This window comes from Oratosquilla oratoria, chromosome 8 (genome assembly GCF_046742065.1).
Source record: "Oratosquilla oratoria isolate Oo_2021 chromosome 8, ASM4674206v1, whole genome shotgun sequence".
Taxonomy (NCBI): domain Eukaryota; kingdom Metazoa; phylum Arthropoda; class Malacostraca; order Stomatopoda; family Squillidae; genus Oratosquilla; species Oratosquilla oratoria.
In genome coordinates, this window is record NC_134784.1 from 70,497,986 (window position 1) to 70,516,830 (window position 18,845).

Consider the following 18,845-nt stretch of genomic DNA (forward strand, 5'->3'; position numbering starts at 1 on the left):
GAATTATAAGCCAAGGAATACAGAAATAATATGCAAACTAAACATTAAAGGGGTAGTATATGAAGATGGATGTTCATTGGCTGAATAGGTTAGAGCAGTGGTCAAGGTGACGGTAGTTAGAACCCTGGCATGGGTGAGTTTGACCATGGGCATGGTTCATTAAATTCTAAGCAACAAAGCCCTCTGTAAGAACCACTGTCCTAGCCTATTCATAGGGGGGAAGTTTGCGATGTTAAACCAAATCATTCAATAATAGACTGCATTGTACAAGTGCTTCTAGCCTTGTGGACAATCTTACACCACTGCCATGTGTTATCTTATATATCATATGTTAATTTAGTTAGTTGAGGGTCCTCTTTTTTCTTTCTGATCCTTAGATATTGGCAGATCTAATGCTTTTAGTCTCTCCTTATATGGTTTATCTGCCAGAATGGGGATCTATTTGGTTGCTGCCTTTTGCACCGTCCTCTTAATTTTGTTTATATCTTTCATTGGGGGTTGCCGATTTAATGAAGCAGTCTTGCTGTGGATGTGCTGTGTCTTGCAACACTGCTTCTGACCCAGGGCAGTGGACAAGGTGCAGGGATGACCCGTCATCCAGGAGGTGCTAAGATAAGAGGGAGGGTGGAGGGGTGTGGAGTGTATTCAGGGATGGAATGGGTGGGAATGATTTTATGCCTTTTCCTTTTTGGCTACCTCCCTTGTAAGGGGGAAAAAGCCTTGGTATATGCATGTATGTACTGTGTGGGGACCATAACATTGATACATACAGCATTCTAGTCTTGGACAGATTAGTGTTTCTACAAGTTTTTTCATAATTTCTTCACCCATGTTTAATAGCAATACATATACTCATATCTCTCTTGCAATTAAGTTACGTCTTTCTGGTGACAAGTTGTCTTCATTCAATACTAACAGGTCTTTCTCCACTTTACTTCTGAAGGAAAAGCTCAATGATGGTCTTACTTGAGGTACTGCCATGTTCTAATACTCTGCATTTTTTGGTACTGAAATATATTTTTCACTCTTGCATCCAGGCACATATAGTCTAAATCTTTCTGCAACAGATGACTATCTTCCTTGCTCTTCACTCTTCTCATGATCTTTGCATTATCTATATATAAATGAGTACATAGAGGGTTTAAGGAGAAATGTCAATGTAGTGGTATTAGGAGACCTTAATGTTAGGGTATGAAAGGAACCAATAGACAGGGTGGTTGGGAAATGTAGAGTTCCAGGGAAAAATTGTAGTGGAGAGTTGATGGTGGAGATATGTCTAGAAAGAGAGTTGATGATAGCAAATACAGTGTTTAGGAAGAGAGTCAAGCATTATTACAAATGGGAGAGGGTGGTGGATGGAAGAGTGGTAGATAGAGTGTTAATGGACTATATAGTGGTAACCAGGAGAATAGTAGGAAGAGTTAAAGATGTACATGTTCTAAGGGGAATATCAGATAATTTTTTGGAAGGTAATTTGAGAGTGGAGGATTGATGGAGAAAGAGGAAAAGGACAGAAGGTATGGAGGTGATTAAAGTCAACTGCTTAAATGAGAAAGAAAAGGAGTATAAGAAGACGGTGAGAGAGGAGTGGGAGGGAGTGAGGGATAGAGCAAAACTATGAGTGGAGGTGGAATGGGGATGGTTCAAAGAGGGAGTCACAAGGTGTGCAATGAGGGTGTATGGAACATGGAGGATGGGAGGAAATAGAAGGAAGGGTAGTGAGTGGTGGGGTGAGGAAGCAAAGAAGGTTGTAGAAGAGAAGAAGCGAGCATTTACAGATTGGTTACAAAATAGGATGAGAGAATTAAATGAGAGGTACGAAGAAAAGAGAAGTAAAGCAAAAGATAAAGGAGGCAAAGATGAGAGATGTGAAATAGGGTAAGAGTATGACAGAAAATTTTGAAAGGAATAAAAAGATGTTTTGGAAAGAAATTAAGAGAGGAAGAGGAGGCAAATCAAACAGAGAAGAAAAGGTAAAAGGTGCAGATGGAGAGATGATACTGGAACAGACTGTAATTAAAGGAAGATGGGCAGAGTATTTTAGGAAGTTGCTAAATGTGAAGGAGGATAGGGAGGGAAAGGTAGTTGCAGTGGGTAGCACTAAGTAAATGACAGTGATGAGTGAAGAAAATGGAGGAGAAATAAGGAAGGATGAAGTGAAAGCAGCTGTTAAGATGACGAGAGCAGGTAAGGCACCTGGGTTGGATGGGTGTCATGCAGATTGTCTAAAAAAAGGAGGTACAGTGATGGTGGACTGGCTGGTGAGGTTATTTAATGTTTGTTTAAGAGAGGGTAGAGTGCCAGAGGACTAGAGGAGTGCCTGTATAGTTCCACTTTACAAGGGAAAAGGGGACAAGTGAGAGTGTAGAAGTTTCTGAGGGATCAGTTTGTTAAGTGTAGTTGGAAGGCTTATGGGAGGGTTTTGATTGAGAGGATTAGGAGAGGAACAGAGGGAGTAATTGGTAAAGGACAGTGTGGGATTAGGACAAGTAGAGGTTGTGTAGATCAGATTTTTTGGTAAGAAACACATGTGAGAAAGCTTTAGGAAAAGGTAAGGATTTTTTGGGGCCTTTATGGATTTGGAAAAGGCTTACGACAGGGTAGACAGGAAGGCAGAGGTATTGCAGATATATGGGGCAGAGCTGTTAAGTGTTGTCAAGACTTTTTAAAAGCATAGTAGAGGTTGTGTTAGACTCGGAAATGGAGAGAGTAAATGGTTTGAGGTAAAGGTGGGACTTTGCCAGGTATGTGTAATGTCACCTTGGCTGTTTAATTTATATATGGATGGGGTGGTGAGAGAGGTAAATGCACGTGTAATGGGTCAGGGACTGGAGATGGTTAAAGGAAATGGAGAAAAAGGGAGATAAGCCAGTTGTTGTTTGCTCACAACACTGCATTTGTGGCAGTATGAGAGGAGGGACTGAGAAAGTTAGTGACTAAGTTTGGGAAGGTGTGCAAAAGAGTGCAAAAGAAGGAAGTTGAAGATAAATATGGGGTAAAAGTAAGGTGATGAGATGTACAAGGGGAGAAAGTGGCAGCAGACTGGAAGTGAGTATTAAGGAAGAGAGACTGGAGGAAGTGGATAGTTTTAGAAACTTTGGTACAAATATGGCAGGAAAGGGAGGAGTGGGGGTAGAATGTAGATTGTGAGAAACAAATAAAGGCCTTCGGGGATTAAAAAGTGTAATGAGAAATAGACATTTGGGAATGGATGCTAAGAGGAGATTGTATGAAGAAGTGATTGAGCTGACAGCACTGTATGGGGCAGAAACATGGAACATAAGAGGGGAAGAGAGGAGGAGTTTGAATGTGTTTGAGATGAGGTGCATGACAATTATGATAGGGGTTACTAGGTTGGATAGAGTGAGAAATGAGGAGGTGAGGAGGAGAATGGGGGTTGAAAGGGAGATGGGAGATAGGGTTGATGAAAGAATATTGGGATGGTTTGGACATATGGAAAGAATGAGTGAAGAAAGACTAGTAGAAGAGGTGTGGAAAGCAGAGGTAGAAGGAGTGAGCATGAGGGGGTGACCAAAGATGAGATGGGGTAAAAGGGGCATTGGAAAAGAGGGGAATGTCTGTGGAGGAAGGACGGGAGAGGACAGAAGATAGGAGTGAATGGAGAATGGTTGTGTATGGATGATACTGTGATGCATGGAAGGGAGTGGGTGGGGGATTGGGGGTAAGGCAGAATGTGTGAAAAAATAATTTGATGCAGCCCGAAGGGATTTCTCCCCCATCTTCTCTTTTTCTGCATGAGGGGATGTAAAGGGAGGGGTGGTCAATTTAACCCCTTGAGTACTGGATGTGTGTTTTGTGACACCTGCGTGTCACGGCTGAGTGCACCCGCCAGGAACCGAGCGTGCTCCCCGTGACATGCACGTGTCACAGGTATAAGCTGTGTGTATTGAGGGCTCTCAAGGCCTCGGTTTCTGGGTTATTTCTACCCATGCGGTGGCAAGTGTCTGTGTTTACAAACATAAGGCTCCAGCCATTCGTGGGATGGTTTGAAACGTTTGTTTACGTAAGGTTGATGGGTCGGTAACAAAGGGGTTAAAGAAATAGCCTTGCTGTGGATGTGCTGTGTTTTATGACACTGCTTCTGACCCAGGACAGTGGGCAAGATGCAGGGATGACCCATCACCCAGGAGGAGCCAAGATAAGAGGGAGGGAGTGGGGTGAATGTGAGTGGCATATGTGGGGATGGCATGGGTGGGAGTGGATTTTGTACCTTTGTTTTTTGGCAACCTCCCTTGTAAGGGGCAAAAAGCCTTTGGTATATGTATGTATAAACATGTTAGCATAGCATGTACTTTTCTTTATGCAATTAACATACATATAAGAGGGCCTTTTCACCCCTACAATGGAAGTAGTCAAAGTCAAAGGGCATAATTCCACTCCCATCAATTTCATCCCCACCCACTCCACTTCCACTCACCACCCTTCCCTCTCTCCCTCTCATCTTGGCTCCTCCTAGATGACGGGTCATCCCTGCATCTCGCACACAGCCCTGGATCAGAAGCAATGCAGCAAGACACAGTACATCCTCAGCAAGGCTGCTTTATTTAATCAGCAACCCATCCCCTTATGCAGTAACATTTAAGACAGGGAGATACATACATCCATACATATACCAAAGGCTTTTTCCCCCTACATGGGGGGTAGCCAAAAAGAAAAAGGCAAGGAAACCACTCCCACCCATTCCATTTCCTATATATTCCACTCCCCCCCAACGCTCCTCCCTCCCTCTTATCTTGGCACCTCCTGGATGACGGGTCATCCCTGCATCCTGTCCACTGCCCTGGGTCAGAAGCAGTGTCGCAAGACACAGCACATCCACAGCAACGCCGCTTCATAAATTCGGCGACCCTTCCTCTCTGTCCCCCCCATGTATAAGACAGGGAGATAGATAAAAAAATATTACAGGTGCTAGCACCTAACTTTGTGGGACACTGCTGGTTACTCTGACACTGCTGGTTACTCTGCTCTCTGTCCTGAGTTCTTATCTTTTACTACTGCCATCATGTACTTGCCCTTTAGAAAACCTTTCATCCACATTAGTATTTATCTGCTACCCCTTTAATATGCTCCAGTTTCCACACAAGTCAACTGTGAAGTACTTTATAAAAGGCCTTCTCTAGACTGAGATACAAGCAGTCCACCCAGCCCTCACTTTCTTATGGCACATCTATCACTCTTGAGTAAAAAATCAATTGGTTTGACACAAAAACTATACAAGAATTTAAGAACAAACTAGAAGCTAAAAGATACAAAGATGGGTCACTATATGAGCATAGCTCTCTTCCCGTATAATACAACTAGTTAAAATACATGACCTTATATAACATTGAGGTGGCTCAAGTTTTTATCAAGTGGTTCAAAAACAGACTTCCTATACAATGTTCAAGTCTGATTGTTGTGATATTCCAACAACAGACTGGTGGTTACCACAACTCGTCCATCAAATCAAGATTTACATACATACATATACCAAGGCTTTTTTCCCCCTTACCAGGGGGGTAGCCAAAAAGGACAAGGCACAAAAACATTCCCACAACAATCAAGATTTAGTTCACAAAAAATCGAAGGAGATGAGACTTACTGTCATATCATGTTCGGTGATATAAGCAGGTATCTCAAGCTGATCCATATCCATAATTTCATACAGATATTCTACACCAGGAACAGAATGTACCTGAAATATGCAAAGCAGACACTGCATTTGACAAATTACATCTTACACTAAAACACAGAAATTCTACAGGTAACTCAGACTAAGTGGCCTGTGTTGCTGAACCTCAACAACATGATCCCTCTATTACTGGACAACTTTAAGGCTTTATTTTTGTTTTTTCCCAGAAAAAAAAAAAGGAGTGCAGCCTGTATATGAATGGCAATTCTTGTGAAAAGACTTTACCCGAAATCTAACCCAGCCCTGATCTCCACCTATATGTCCACCCCACCATCTTCATGACAAAATTGTAACCAATTTCTCTTTCTCAATATAAGTCTTCACCAGCAAATTCTTCCAATGGGTTGCTTGGTGTTGAAGTTCAAGGCTGTAATGAATCACACCTACTTACTGTGTCCAAAACTCCCCGGTGTTATCAAGTAAGGAAAAATATTACTGGTACTAATTTGTATGTAATCGTTTCCAATTAGTTTCAGTATTATAGTTTTTAATAAAGAAGTTTTATGTGCATGCATGTACCTGTGGCCTTCTCCTCCTTGTAAGGAGGGTGGCCAAGTCAAAACAAACAAAAAAAAAAAAAGATACATTCACCCATCATTCCCACCTGAAGGGTGAAGGGTTGTCCTACCCCTTTACCACACTGCTTGGAATTGAATTATAATTTTTTTGGCATTATCAGTCAAGTGCTGGGGCCTTCCACACTGCTTGGGGCAAACACAGTGCAGCTGGGTCCAAGAGCAACAGCTGGTTGACTTGACTCCCACTGTTTTACTTTAAGGTGACACCCACTCCACCTCTTCATCCTTCTTTATGGAACAAATGTGGGGAACATTCTTTTGAACCACATCATCCATTCACAATCTTCCTCCACATGTTCCTATCTCTTATATTCTCTTCCCTACACCACATGTATCCAACGCTCTTTCTACCTTATCCATCCATCTCATTCTGCATCTTCCTTTCTACTTCACTCCACTACCTTTTGCTTTCCACATGCTCTTAGCAAATCCTTCCTCATTTATTTTTTTCATTTGCATGAGACACCTCAACACATTCTGATTTATCCGATTTCTTTCAGAATCTGATTTCCATATTTCTCATACTATTTATTCTTGGGTCCTAATCCACTCAATGCATGCCCATACACCAACAACATTCAACAAATTAATCCCTCCAAAACTAGTACATCAATATCTAATCTCTTCCCGTTATACAGTAGAACTACACATACATTCCTCCAATCAACAGAAATATGCCTTTTCCTGAATACACACTTAACAGTCTCACCAAGAACCGCAAAATTACTACTTCACCTTTCATCAAATTCCACATGAACACATCTAATCTTGCAGTCTCATCAGCTTTCATTTCTTTCTATGAAATTTTTAGTGTATATTTTTGTGTAGGGTACACTACATACAAATAATACCAGCACTAACATCAAGAAAGCGAACACTTATAAGCGGTTGCTGCCAATCTAACTCAAGTACAATACTTTAAACAATATACAAATCTTAAATGAAAAAGTCTGAGATTTTTATATAGTACATAAAAATACTTCTTCTGGGGAGAGATAGAAATACAGAGAAAAAGAATGAGAGAGAGAGACGTGTATGCTTGTGTGTGTGTACATATTCATCTAATTGTATTTGAAGGAATTGAATCATGTATATGATTTTCAACTTGTTACCCACTTTATAAGATGGCTTGGCAAGAGAGCATTTGTTGTAATAATAATGATGATGATATGGTTTAACGTCACAAACTCCCTATCAGGAGGCTAGGATGGTGCCCCTTACAGACGACTTTGTAGCATAGAATTTAATGAACTATGCCCTTGATTCAACTTTGCCAGTGGCAGGGTTTGAACTGCCATTCCTTCTCACTAAGAAGAAATCTGTAGCTCCACAATACCTAGTAGCAGTTCTTTGGCCCTCCCATAGATAGTAGACACAGTCTATTTTCCATTTTATATTGAAAAAAAAAAAAAAAAAAAAAAGAGCTATGTTCTTGAGGTCTAGTCTCTCTTGAACCATCTACCATATCTAGTTTTGAATTTGATTCTGATTTCAGCTTGGGCTCATCTAGACCATTTCAGGGACTAACACGTCTGTACAGAAAACAGCTTCGTCATATCTTTTCGACATGTACCGTAGTCTTTTTTTAATTTGTTCTTATGAACTTGCACCTTTTCACCTCTCTCAGTTTTGTCCAATATTTTGAATGACCTGAATACATGATCATGTTTTCTCTTTCTCTCTTTTGGTGCTGTCAGGTCAAGTGCTTCTAATTTCTCCTTGTATAGTTCATCTGTATTTTCTCAAATTAAATTTCATCTTTCACTCTATATAGAGATCACACCAATGCTGCATATTATCTAGGGGAGATAAAGCATTCTTGTAAATGTAGTAAAATGCTACTTTTATGTTCACCAAAATCATGCTGACATGTTTGTTGGGGAACATTCCCAGATTTTTCTTTTTTGTTTTTGTGAGTGTTGTCTTACTTCCCACTGAATAATTCACTGATAGTCTTGAGCTTCTATCAATTTCCATTACAGTGCTTTGGATTTTTTTTTTTTGCACTGAAGTTAATTTTCTACACTTTGATTGAGACATGTATACTGTCTTGATCTTTGTAATAACTTGCAGTCATCTTCACCTTTAATTCTCCTCATGATCTTTACATCGTCTACAAACATGTTAGTGTAATTTGCCATACCTTCTATTATGTTGCTTTGTGGGTGGCAGCATAAGATACAAAAATTAAATAAATGTCTGCCAAAATGTACACTTTTCCAAGGTTCATCTTTCCAATCCACCTATTTTTCACAATTCTTTCCAATCCATCTTTCACAATTCTTTCACACAATTTTGCTATTATGCTGGTCAGTGACACTCAAAGAAAAGATATTGTGTTGTTGTATGGATAGGATGGGTGTAGGGCAATACAGAATAAGTTGTTCTATGTCGTTTATGTGGTGGCTGCATCTGGAGCAATTTGAGTCTGTTGCCAAGCCGATTCTGTGTTGGGTGGTAACCTAAATGCTGGCATACCAGTGTAGTCTTCATTTGTTTTAGGACTGACTTCTTAGCTCGGATGATGACTGAGGGAACCTGGTGAAGCATAGATTTGGTGGTCTTTGGAATGCTTGTTATGTGACCTGAGTATGTGTTTTCATGTGATTGTGTCATGGGGTGTGGAGGGCAGGTTATGTAGATGTCTGAGTAATATGTTTTTTTTTTTTATTGTATTTAATGGGTTGTGCTTGTACAACATAATATGAGAATCTGGGGGCTCTTGTGCTGAACTGTGTGCTTGTCATTACCATGTGCTTTTCTATGGAAAGGATTTTAGTTCCGAGTGTAGATGTTCTTGTTATTCTTAATGCTTTTAATCTATGATGTTTATATGATTTTTTTTTCTTAGTTGCTGGGTACCATGCTGTGGCTGCATAGTTCAAGTGTAGTTTTTATGAATTATCTGTTCATAGTGATTGTGCTACTCTTGTCCAAACCCTGTGCATGTTACTGTTCTCAGTATGTTCAGTTTCTTGTTTGTCTTGACAGTCAGGTCTTTGATGTGTAGCTGGAAGTCAAGTGTGTATCAAAAGTGAGGTTCTTGTCTAGCAGGAGAGGTTGGTCATTTCATTTGGCTGCTGGGTGCTCCTTTGATTCATGGTGGTTGTAGGTGAACAAAGTCAATAATGACTTCTGTGGGGAAGCAGGTATTTCATTTTGACTCAGCAATAGCTCTACCCTCTTTATATATTTCTCATAATTTTTCCATCCAGGGAATCCTTGACAGTTCAAAAGGTTCCTCTACATAGTTTAAAGCTTTCTGATAAGTGAACTGAACCATTTGGCATTTGATGAAATGTCAATATAATGGTTTCCAACCTGGGGTTGGTAAACTCCTTAGAGATTTCATTTCTATTAATGCCAGATTATTTTAATCTGGTGGTGGAAGGGCCCTCAGATGTAAAGGCTAATAGTAATCTGTTCAAAGTGGTTAAGAATGAAAGACCAACCTCTCATGCATGAAAAAACAGAAGTAACTTCTTACGCCAGGAGGCGCTCAGCTGAGACAAAAGTAGTCACTTTCGTTCCATGTATTTGGACTGACTAGGCAAGTGATAGTCACTGGGAGTTGTTGGGAGTGAATCCAGAGCCATGCATGAAGTATGTCAAAAATTGGAAGAAGTGTAACTGAACACTGAGAGTCAAATAATGTCATGTAACGGGGAATTACCATTGGGTGGAAAAAAATTGTCTTATGGGCTGGTCAGAAAAAGCTTTAAACCCTTCAAAAGAGTGACATATTTTACAGATTTTGTTAAGTGAATGAGACGTTCCTCTCCCACGTCTTCACGAGAAAAAGTCCACTCCCAAGACGTGCTCAAAAACTAACAATCCACACCCGGACCGAGATACGTAGAATATGTCACGATGTTAAAGGGGTTAAGTGATGAATGGGAGATAATGAAGTACAGAAGGAAGGAGGAAGTGTTGACAGGAAATTTAGATGAAGATGAATACGGCAGGAACAGGAAGTAAAATGGAATGAATAAACAATAAAATAGCTTGGACAGCTACCTTTTTTAATAACTATACTTCCAGGGACAGCAAAACAAACACAAGACAGAGGTAGAATAAATTAATGTATAATATCTGTACTGTCTGCACCTCATTTACAGATTATCTTCAAAAAAGAAGTGGTATTAATTATGCTAAAATTATTTTATGCTATGCTTAAAAAGTGAAGCGGTGTCAACTATTCTAGAATATCTGATGTTACTATTCACAGGACTTACTTTATGTTTAATCTGTGGTGCCATGAATGTGGTGAACCACCACGTCATTATCTTTGTCCAAAGTGTTGGGTGGACGATGTAGAAAGCCTTTAAGTTCTTCTTATATCTGGAAAAGGAAGAAAACAATAAAGAATTATGGCACAAGGGGCATGTAACAATGAAGAACGCTAGGCATAACTAGCGGTGTCACTCCCTCTGCCTTACACATCGGCAACACGAGGAACTTGATCAATTAGAACATTAGACTCCATATTATTGCACAAGGAACATGTAACAATGAAGAACATGAGGTATAACTAGCAGCATCACCCTCTCTCTCTTACTCATTGGCAACGTGAGGAATTCAATCAATTTATTGTAGCCTAGGAAATTAGGCTTAAAAAAAAAAAAAAAAAAAAAAAAAAACTATGTGATAAGAGTGAATAGAAAAACTGGGTTAACTAGGAATTGTGAACAATCTTAAAGTAATAACTATTTAAGTTACATTTTATATGAAAAATATGTACACTCACAAACATCCTAAAGGGTCTTTTCCTCTTCAAATACAGAGGGGTGGCAAATTCAAAGCACATGCCCATTCATCTATCCGAACCCATTCACTGCCCTTCCCATATTAGAATCTTATGCTATTAACAGCATTTGAATCAAGACCTCACTCTGTCCTGAATCTGTCTCTCAGTCAAATAAACCTATCTAGTACTAACCATAGAAAAGAAAGAAAGGGGAAGAAAAGAAAAGAAGAGAGAGAGAGAGAGAGAGAGAGAGAGAGAGAGAGAGAGAGAGAGAGAGAGAGAGAGAATCTGCCTGTGATGCCACTGAATTGAGTATATTATTTCCATGAGTAAGGAACTACCTGTATGGCGCATATCAACACTCACTTGTATTCCAGTACATCATACACTTGTCTGATCCATGCCAGCGATGGGTGATTTTCAGAGCCTGTGATAGTGTGGAAGTAGACAATGACATAATCACCTCGAACCAGTGGGTCTAGCAGGTGGATCAGGTACAACAGGGCCTGCAAAACAAGAAATATACATAACTTAAGTTGTAAGAAGCTGGTAGAGAGATGTGGGTAGAAAGTGGGGTAGATGGTGAGGATTTAATTTTTATGAGTTGGGTGTTACCATTGTTAAACAACAGTTCTTAGGTGAAGCTTTGCGCACGCTCACTCTCCGCCTTGAGTCACAAAAATGGCTGGGAGCCTTATGACGTGTTTTGCTGACATGTAGCCTAAATAAGTTATGCAGAGATTTGAGATTGCTTAAGTAAACAATACTGCATATAGACTTGTAACAACGAATCTGATTGGAGAAAGGGTGGAGAAAATTCAAGTGGTTCATGATTGTAAGATCACGCCCTTAGGGGAGAATCTTAAATATGAAGTTAAAGGGTCATTGGATTAAAGAAATCATGACATCACTGCAGAACTTAACTGGGATGTAACAATACATGTTTTCATGGTATTTCGAAATTGTACTTGGAGAAGCATGCAGTGTAACCAGTTTTCAAGAAAGAAAAGAAAATCTTTAAACATTTTGATACAATGACGCCTACGTAGGCGTCATGAGGCATGAGTAGGTATACGAGGATGCCGATGTCAGCATCTTGATTATATATATTGTAGTTGTACCTGCGTACAACTACATAATGGAAGAGATGATAATGGAAGAGATGGCAGTAAGGGGCAGAATATTTTAGGGAGTTGCTAAATGTGAAGGAGGATAGGGAAGGAAAGATAGTTGCAGTGGGAAATGCGAAGAAAATGAGAGTGATGAGTGAGGAGAATGGAGGAGAAATAGGGAAGGATGAGGTGAAGGCAGTTGTAAAGATGATGAAAGTAGGTAAGGCACCTGGTCTGGATGGATGCCATGCAGAATGTCTGAAAAAGGGAGGTTCAGTGATGGTGGACTGGTTGGTGAGGTTATTTAATGTTTGCTGGAGAGAGGGTAGAGTACCGGAGGACTGGAGAAGTGCCTGTATAGTTCCTCTTTACAAGGGAAAAGGGGACAAGTGTGAATGTAGTAGTTTCAGAGGGATTAGCCTGTTAAGTGTAGTAGGGAAGGCTTATGGGAGGATCTTAATTGAGAGGATTAGGAGAGGAACAAAAGGAGTAATTGGTGAGGAACAGTGTGGATTTAGGACAGGTAGAGGTTGTGTAGATCAGATCTTTGTGGTAAGACAGATATGTGAGAAAGCTATAGGAAAGGGGAAGGATGTTTTTTGGGCTTTTATGGATCTGGAAAAGTCTTATGATAGGGTAGACAGAAAGGCACTGTGGGAGGTTATGCAGATTTATGGGATAGGAGGAAAGCTTTTGGGAGCTGTCAAGAGTTTTTATGAGAGTAGTAGAGCATGTGTCAGGATTAGAAATGGAGAGAGTGAGTGGTTTGAAGTAAAGGTGGGACTTCGTCAAGGATGCGTTATGTCGTCCTGGCTGTTCAACTTATACATGGATGAGGTGAATGCTAGGGTAGTGGGTCAGGGATTGGAGATGGTTAAAGAAAATGGAGAAAAGTGGGAGGTGAGCCAGCTGTTGTTTGCGGACGACACTGCGCTTGTGGCAGGGTCAGAGGAGGGATTGAGGAAGCTGGTGGCAGAGTTTGGGAGAGTATGTGATAGAAGAAAGCTAAAGATAAATGTGGGTAAAAGTAAGGTGATGAGATGTACAAGGGGTGAAAGTGGCAGTAGACTGGAAGTGAACATTAAGGGAGAGCGACTGGAGGAAGTGGATAGTTTTAGATACTTGGGTGCAAGTGTAGCAGGAAAAGGTGGAGTGAAGGTGGAGGTAGAATGTAGATTGAGAGAAGCGAGTAAATGCCTTGGTGGTTTAAAGAGTGTAATGAGGAATAGACATTTGGGAATGGATGCGAAGAGGAGACTGTATGAAGGAGTGATTGTGCCAACAGCACTGTATGGGGCAGAAACGTGGAATATAAGAGAAGAAGAGAGAAGGAGTTTGAATAGATTTGAGATGAGGTGTCTGAGAAGTATGGTGGGGGTTACTAGGCTGGATAGAGTGAGAAATGAGGAGGTGAGGAGGAGAACAGGGGTGAAAAAGGATTTGGGAGATAGGGTTGATGAAAGAATATTAGGATGGTTTGGACACATGGAAAGAATGAGTGAAGAAAGACTAGTAAAAGAGGTATGGAAGGCAGATGTGGAGGGAGTGAACATGAGGGGACGTCCTAGGATGAGGTGGATGGATGGGGTGAAGGGGGCTTTGGGGAAGAGGGGAATGTCTGTTGAGGAAGGAAGGGAGAGGACGGAAGACAGAGGTGAGTGGAGAATGGTTGTATATGGATGATGTTGTGACTGCATGAGGAGGAATAGGCAGGGGGGTGGGGGCCGGGGTAGTATGTGTGAGTAAATTTTGACGCAGCCCGAAGGGATTTCTCCCCGTCCTCGCCTTGTATGCAGAGGGGGACGGAGAGGGGGGGTCGCCGATTAAATGAAGCGGCCTTGCTGTGGATGTACTGTGTCTTGCGACACTGCTTCTGACCCAGGGCGGTGGGCAGGGTGCAGGGATGACCCGTCATCCAGGAGGTGCTCAGATGAGAGGGAGGGTGGGAGGGGTGTGGAGTGTATTTAGGGATGAAATGGGTGGGAGTGTTTTTATGCCTTTCCCTTTTTGGCTACCTCCCTTGGAAGGGGGAAAAAGCCTTGGTATATGTATGTATGTATGTACCTGCGTAGCCCCCATACTCTGTAAACTGGCTTCATCATATTTTCTATGGTTATCAAAATTGACGGGTGAAAGAGAACGAGCAATACAGCGGTAACTTTATTTTTTATAATGCGAGGATTATGACGCAACATCGCACGTCTGGCAGCTAATGCTGCCTGCAAGATTTTGGCCCATATTGAAGGGGTTAAACATTTCATTCTCCCAATACAGAAAATATAGTGAAGCAAGAAGTAGAAGCCTGAGAGTGCAAAATACAAGTACTAAGTGAAAAGAACCTTCAGAACTTGAATAAGCTGGCTCATCAGAGTCATGGAGCTTGTTGACTAAAAGGGAAATGACAAATAACATTTTTGAAGGACAGTGGTGAAAAAATTAAGAGAGGTATGAAACAAGTGCATGAAAGTGGTGGCTTAGAGTGGTGACAGCGAGGGATGAAGCCAACACTACTAAAGAATACTATATCTAAAAGACTTATACCAAGATATGGTTATGAGACTGATGCATCAAACTACAAGTGACTACAAGACCACACATTGCACATGACCATGCATTGCACATGACCACACAGTACACACAACCACGCACTGCACATAACCAAGCAGTGCATGCAACCATGCAGTGCCTACAACCATGTAGTGCACACTGATTATGAGGGGATGAATTACAAGCAACTGTGAAAGCAACCACACAGAGCACACAACTACACAGTGTATGGTGATTATGAAGGGACGACCTACAAACAACAGTGCATGTTGATTATGAGGGGATGAACTACAAACAACAGTGCATGCTGGTACGAGGATTCGACTACGAGGAGTGAACGAGGGGGACAACATGCGAGGGTGTGCCATATGTGTGAGGACAACTACAAAGGAAGAAATCAATTCAAATCAACATTAACAACTGAAGGTATGGCCACAAGAGTGTTACGTCATGAAGTTATTACCTTGCAAACAAACATCCCAAAGTTTTTGGGGGGTGAAGACACGATAGGGGTTAATAAATTTTTAGGTTTGATAGATACCCTAATAGTGACAAAAAACATACCAGATGATAAAAAGAAAATAGAAATTTTAAAAGAAAATATAGATCCTGGGAAGGGTAGGGCTAGGCTCATAATAAATTTTTAGCAAATGGAAGATATAACGAGATATGATCATAAAAAATGATTATTTTCTAAACATTTTAATTCAAAGCATGATCAGGATTCTATCAGGTCTTTAGTTTGAATTATAAAGAAAATGAAAACAAACCAACAGAGTATTTAGTAAAATTAGATGATCCAAGGACATGATTTCTATGCTGAAGGATTCAGACTAGAAAGAAATATCTAGCGAGAGGATAAAAATTTCTCAGGTTACTAAATTTATAGCATTTACACTATTGGTACATAATTGTGATGAGATACCTGCAGAAAAGCTGTATAACGATCTTACACAAACCATGGACTTAAGGGAGATAGATTACCTTCTACAAGGTTATCGTGAATATAAAGCAATTGGTCCATATGTCATGACAGTAGGAATGCAACAGCAGAGAGGAAATAGGAACTCTAGGTGTGATTACAGAGAGGATCTGAACACAGAGTTAGAAACACTTCAAACAATGCTAGAGTTGAATGCCTGGGGGCATATATCACAAGAGTGTTATGATGAGACTATTTGTACATACATACACATACCAAGGTTTTTTCCCCCTTACAAGGGAGGTAGCCAAAAAGGAAAAGGCATAAAATAATTTCCACCCATTCCATCCCTGAATACACACCACACCCCTCCACCTTCCCTCTCATCTTAGCACCTCCTGGATGACGTGTCATCCCTGCACCTTGTCCACTGCCCTGGGTCAGAAGCAGTGTCATGATGAGTATCATTGTAGAAACCCACCTTTCTGTTTGTATCACCAGAGAGTAAGACATAGGACATAGAACACAGGATTGTAGAACAATGCATCAATAGTATAGATGAACTAGTAACATTAGATGAGGAAACGATAATAAGGGAACAAAGAAAATACAAGACTTGGGAAAATGTAGCCCAGAATTTGATGAACCCAAGAGGTATTCCTCCAACACTACCAAAAGGGTACAATATAAAGGATTTAATTTGAACAAAGTACTTTTGTATAGAAAAACAGTTGTAAGTGGGAAAGATATTTCTAAGGGCCAAGTTGGTAATTCCACAAACTCTTGTACAAGAGGTATTGAAATTACTTCATGATAGTGATTGTAGTTCCCATCCAGGAAAGGATAAAATTTATAGACAAGAACTTACATACTTTTGGCCAGGTATGAAGACATACAAGTTTATATAGAAAATTGCTTGAAGTGTGCTGAGATAAAAGAAAATACACCTAAACCTGCTCTTATGCTATCATATCCCATCCCACAGACACCTTGGGTAAGAGTTCACATAGATATAGCTAATGGAGAAATAGTCCATTTTATTATTTTTGGGGAAGACAAAATTCTTCCATATGAAATTTTGATTGCAGAACAAAAACCAGAGTATAATATAGATGATTACACCTCAAATAGCTAAAATCTGTGAAAAAGTCATCAAAAGTAGATAGACTAAACATCTGGAAGAGAACACTATACTAAATCCAAAACAATTTGGTGGGTTCAAGCGAATTTTAATTTTCTATTCCCTCCATCTTGTTCTCTTTTTTTTTTTTTTTTTTTTTTTTTAATATACCAGTTTTTCAGTCTCATATCTAACACTCCAATAAAACTATGTTGTCTTGGTCTCCATTATTTTCTCATTTTTTTCTTTAGCTTCATATCTTAATGTTTTTATTTTTCCTCTTTTTATTTTTCCTCTTTCCTCATTATTCATATCTCTTTTCATCCATATATTTCTATAGAGTTCATTTCTTGATAAGTTTCCTGCTCTTGCTAAGATTTCTTCCGCTGCCACTTGTGATCTTTAGTGGTCGACTTTTTCCTTTTTGTTCTGCTTATTTACCCATTCTGTGCACCTCTATTTCCTATTCTATTTCTTGCTCTTTATCTTATATTACTTTTAGAACATTTCTTGCTAATTCTCTGTCCCCTTTCTCTCTCAGGAACCAATTTGTTCTAAGTTTTTCCTTTGCACCATATATTACTATGCACTTTTTTTTTTTGTCTATTGTATCTCTTACTAGATTTTCTTTTTCCTTAATTACCTTAATGTGTGTGTGTGTGTATTTACCTAGTTGTATCTTATGGAAAGGGGAGCTATGTCTAGTTTGCTTTTAAATTTGTGTATGGTTTTTGCACACACTATTGTTTTGTCCAGTTTGTTCCAAGTGTCCACCACTCTGTGTGGAAAACTGCTTTTCTTCAGATCTATTCTATAACTATCCTTTTTGAGTTTCTTTCCATGTCTTCTTGTGTTTCTCTTGTCCCAATTTAGTAGGTCCTCTCTATCAAGTATTTCTGTACCTTTCATGATTCTATAGAAGGTAAATAGGTTGCCTCTCTTTGTTCCAAAGTCAGTAACTTCTATTTAGCCAGTCTCTCTTCATATGACAAGTTTGAAAGTGCTGGGCCATTTTTGTGGTTGCTCTCTGTATTCTTTAATTTTTTTTATATTCTTTTTGGTACTGGGTGACCATAATATTGCAGCATACTCCAGGCTAGGCCTTATTAATGTGACTAATATTTTCTTTATAATTTCTTTGTCCAAATTATTGATCTTAGCAAGTTATAGGATTCTCCAACAATTTTGTTTATTTATTCATCAGACACTACAAAGCCCTCTGTGAGGGGCACTGTCCTAGCCTCCCAATAGTTGGGGCGTGTGTGGCGTTAAACCGTTAAATCATAATTTCTTTTTCTTCTCTATGTATTTTTACATATTCATTTCTTAGTTTGGTGTATATTTTCCATTTCTCAGATTTTTTTTATCCTTTATCCTTATCTCTTCTGTATTTTGCCTCACTGCACTTTTAATTATACCAGGATTTTATATATACCTTTCCTGTTTTTGTCTAGGTATATACTTATCCACTCCTTCATTATAGATTTCCTTCCAAATTGTCCATTTCTCTTCCACCTTTGTTTCTTCATTATTAAATTGTGTATTTACCTAGTATTTTGCAGAAGAGCTATGCTCGTAGAGACCCGCAGTTGTATCTTTCTGCATCCAGTTCTTTCTTAAGTCATGTATAGTTTTAGCACTCACTGTTTTCTCTTTCAATTTATTCCATATATCTATCACTCTGTGTGGAAAGCTGTGCTTTTTCAGATCTCTTCTGTAACTGTCCTTCTTAAGTTTCTTCTTGTGTCCTCTTGTATTTCTTGTCTCAATTAAATAGATCATCCCTATCAAGGATTTCCATCTCTTTCATAACTCTATAGATGGTTATCAAATTGCCTCTTTCTCTTCTTTGCTCCAGAGTTAATAAGTTCAGTTTGTCCAATCTTTGTTCATATGGCAACTTGCTAAGTGTTGGTGCCATCTTTGTTATTGCTCTTTGAATTCTTTCTAGTTTCTTTATGTTTTTTATTGTACTAGGTGTCCATAATGACGCTGCATACTCCAATTTTGGTCTTATCAGTGTAACTAGTATTCTCTTTACCTTTTCCTTGTCCAAGTACTCAAAATCCACTTTGTGTGGGAAGCTATTCTTTTTCAGACGCTGCATACTCCAATTTTGGTCTTATC

The 18,845-nt window shown here is 39.7% G+C and overlaps 1 protein-coding gene across 3 annotated transcripts in view; it reads right to left on the minus strand.

Moving 5' to 3' along the window:
• Positions 1-18,845, minus strand: part of Gdap2 (ganglioside induced differentiation associated protein 2) — a 229,150-nt gene that overhangs the window by 5,933 nt on the left and 204,372 nt on the right. For all 3 annotated transcript variants that reach the window (XM_076189385.1, XM_076189384.1, XM_076189386.1), the window contains 3 exons: positions 11,384-11,523; positions 10,506-10,611; positions 5,603-5,695 (listed from right to left, as the gene is read on the minus strand). In XM_076189385.1, the coding sequence (XP_076045500.1) occupies positions 5,603-5,695; positions 10,506-10,611; positions 11,384-11,523 (339 nt within the window). The remainder of the gene's footprint in view (positions 1-5,602; positions 5,696-10,505; positions 10,612-11,383; positions 11,524-18,845) is intronic.